The following is a 2,334-nucleotide window of genomic DNA, read 5'->3' as shown; positions in this document are numbered from 1 at the left end:
GTGCGAACGTACGTACGTACGTATGTACGCATGTACACATGAAAGCATCTACATTTGTACATATGTACGAATTATCTATGTACGTACATACGTACGCACGAATACGGAGTGAAGAGTGGGGAAGTTGGAATGAAAGAAAAGTAGCTGGGTTTTTTTAAAGTATAATATACATGTACTTGGCAACATGTTTGTACCTATTCTTCCTCCGTTAGAGGAGTTGACACTCCTGTTGGTGTGCAGGAGGTAAACTTGCTGCCTGTATTCCAACTGGGGGATTTTTCAGTCTTTTAAAGAGGTGGGCTCGTTCATCTCTGGGCACAATGGTCATCAATTGTTCTCCTCAAGCATAATCCAACTTGCATCTTTTTGTCACAAGAGAGATAGTTCATATGACAGCACAGACACTAATTGACAAAACGTGGTCGTCCTTTGGTGTATTTTGACGGGTGGGGTGGGGGAGAAGAAACATTTCAAGAGTGTCGGTTTGGGGGTGAAAAGGTGGGGAGATCATGTATTTGGAGCATGTCACGATGGTAGGCAAATAGGAGAGCTCGTCTTTAGACCAGAATGACAAAACAGTTTTCACGGGTAACACGACCACCGCTGGGTATCATGTGCCGGATCTGACGTTTGCCAACGGGAACAAAAAAAAACATCGAATTGATCAGCAAACGTTATTTGAAAGAGGCAATCAGAAATCCACTTTAATTTTTACAGATGATTCTAAACATTTATGTATCGTTTAAATATGCATGATGCGCTCGTGAGCAAGTTCTCACGGCGCTAATATAACTCGATTCCATTTCAATTGCCCACTATTTCAAAAGAGAAGAGGAGAATCCAGCAGCTTTCTAAACGCCACTCATTCGTGCACTTCCAAAATTGAAAGCATCATTGTTATTCTGGTTTTGGCAAACGAAACAATTAAAAAAGAGCACACCTCGGGAGGAAACTAATAAACAACATCTCCTACGGTCATTGCATGTCTAGTGCACCGTGGTTCCGACATCATCACGAAAAAAGAGAGCCCCCCTCCCCCGAATCCCCCCTCCTCGAAAAACAACCAAATAAACAAACAAGCAAAAAAACAAACACACACACAAACAAACAAAAAAATATTTAAAACACTCAATAAGAAAAAAAAAGTTTGCCACAGTAGACTTAAGGGAAAGAAGAAAAGGGGAGAAAACATGAAAAAGAAGGGCCAAAAATTAATAAATAACTTCAAAAGTGTGCAGGGAAACGGAAGAATGACTGATTCATTGCTTAGGGTGATAAGTGCACAACAAACCCTGGGAATGGGAACTTAGAGGACCTGAACCAAGCGGCATTAGAAAAGGCATGGATTCAGTGCAGGAAATATGGGAAACAGTACCGTATTCCATCGGATATCGTGGGTGTAAGTTCCAGAACCTCCCGCATCAGAAGTGTAAGCATAAGTGTACAAGTTAAGTTAAACTTTAACGCCCCTCTCAACACTGTTAGGCAATTTAAGAGGCAGCACCTCCTTATTCAAATTAATGTCCGTTTCCGATAGGACCGAGCCAAATGGTTTGAGAGCTTGGAAAACTCCACAAGACGACCAGAGTTTAAGAACGCCCAGTCTGGAATTCGAACCAAAGCCATCCGCTCTGTGCTCCAGCACGATACCAACTGAGCTAACGGAGCGCCTTACGTGACAGGAGATTATCCACGAAATAGAAATGGTACGTTAATTGCGTATTTTACGCCTCGCTCTGACTCTTGATGACTCTCACGCTATGTCTATACACTGCACGAGAGGCCAATGGTATTTATCAGACGTTTGCCTGTATATGTAGTCTATTTGCTAAAGATAATTATTGGTCGTGTCTCGGCTAATAGTATGTCAAGAGAGCAGCTCTTCTGGTCTTCATGTTTTCAACTAACAAAACAACAACCCACCCTCGATGAACGGAGTCGGCGAAAATGTGAACCTAGTCAAACAGCAAGTGACTACGAACCTGCTTACTGCAAATGACATCACGAGAATTTTTTTGGGGGGTGTAATTCGCTTTCTCAAGGCTCATAGTTCAAGCTGTCGTCTTTGGTTGTGATGTTGAGTCAAACTGACAGGGACTTTCAGGGTGCCTGTCGTCCAGAAAAAGACAGTGAGCAGACTGGATGCTCACAGAAAAGAGTACCAGGAAAAGGGTTGGATGTCCATTCGCTCATGGTGGGAATTGTTCGAGTTCTGTTGTTGTTGCTTTTCTTTTTCTTGCTGTTGTTACTGTTGCTAATATTGTTAACCGTGAACAGAAATTTGTCGGGAAAAAATACATTGTCACCGCCTCCCCTTTTTCAATTCGCATGTCC

At 42.4% G+C, this 2,334-nt stretch overlaps 1 protein-coding gene across 1 annotated transcript in view; it reads left to right on the top strand.

Moving 5' to 3' along the window:
• Positions 1-1,657, top strand: part of LOC118478519 (mucin-2-like) — a 19,518-nt gene extending 17,861 nt beyond the window's left edge. The window contains exons 7-8 of the mRNA XM_035972292.1: positions 213-243; positions 1,538-1,657. Of these exons, the coding sequence (XP_035828185.1) occupies positions 213-243; positions 1,538-1,657 (151 nt within the window). The remainder of the gene's footprint in view (positions 1-212; positions 244-1,537) is intronic.
• The last annotated feature ends 677 nt before the right edge of the window (positions 1,658-2,334 follow it).

Source organism: Aplysia californica, unplaced genomic scaffold (genome assembly GCF_000002075.1).
Source record: "Aplysia californica isolate F4 #8 unplaced genomic scaffold, AplCal3.0 scaffold00021, whole genome shotgun sequence".
NCBI classification, from domain to species: Eukaryota; Metazoa; Mollusca; class Gastropoda; order Aplysiida; family Aplysiidae; genus Aplysia; species Aplysia californica.
This window is presented reverse-complemented; position numbering and strand designations above follow the sequence as displayed.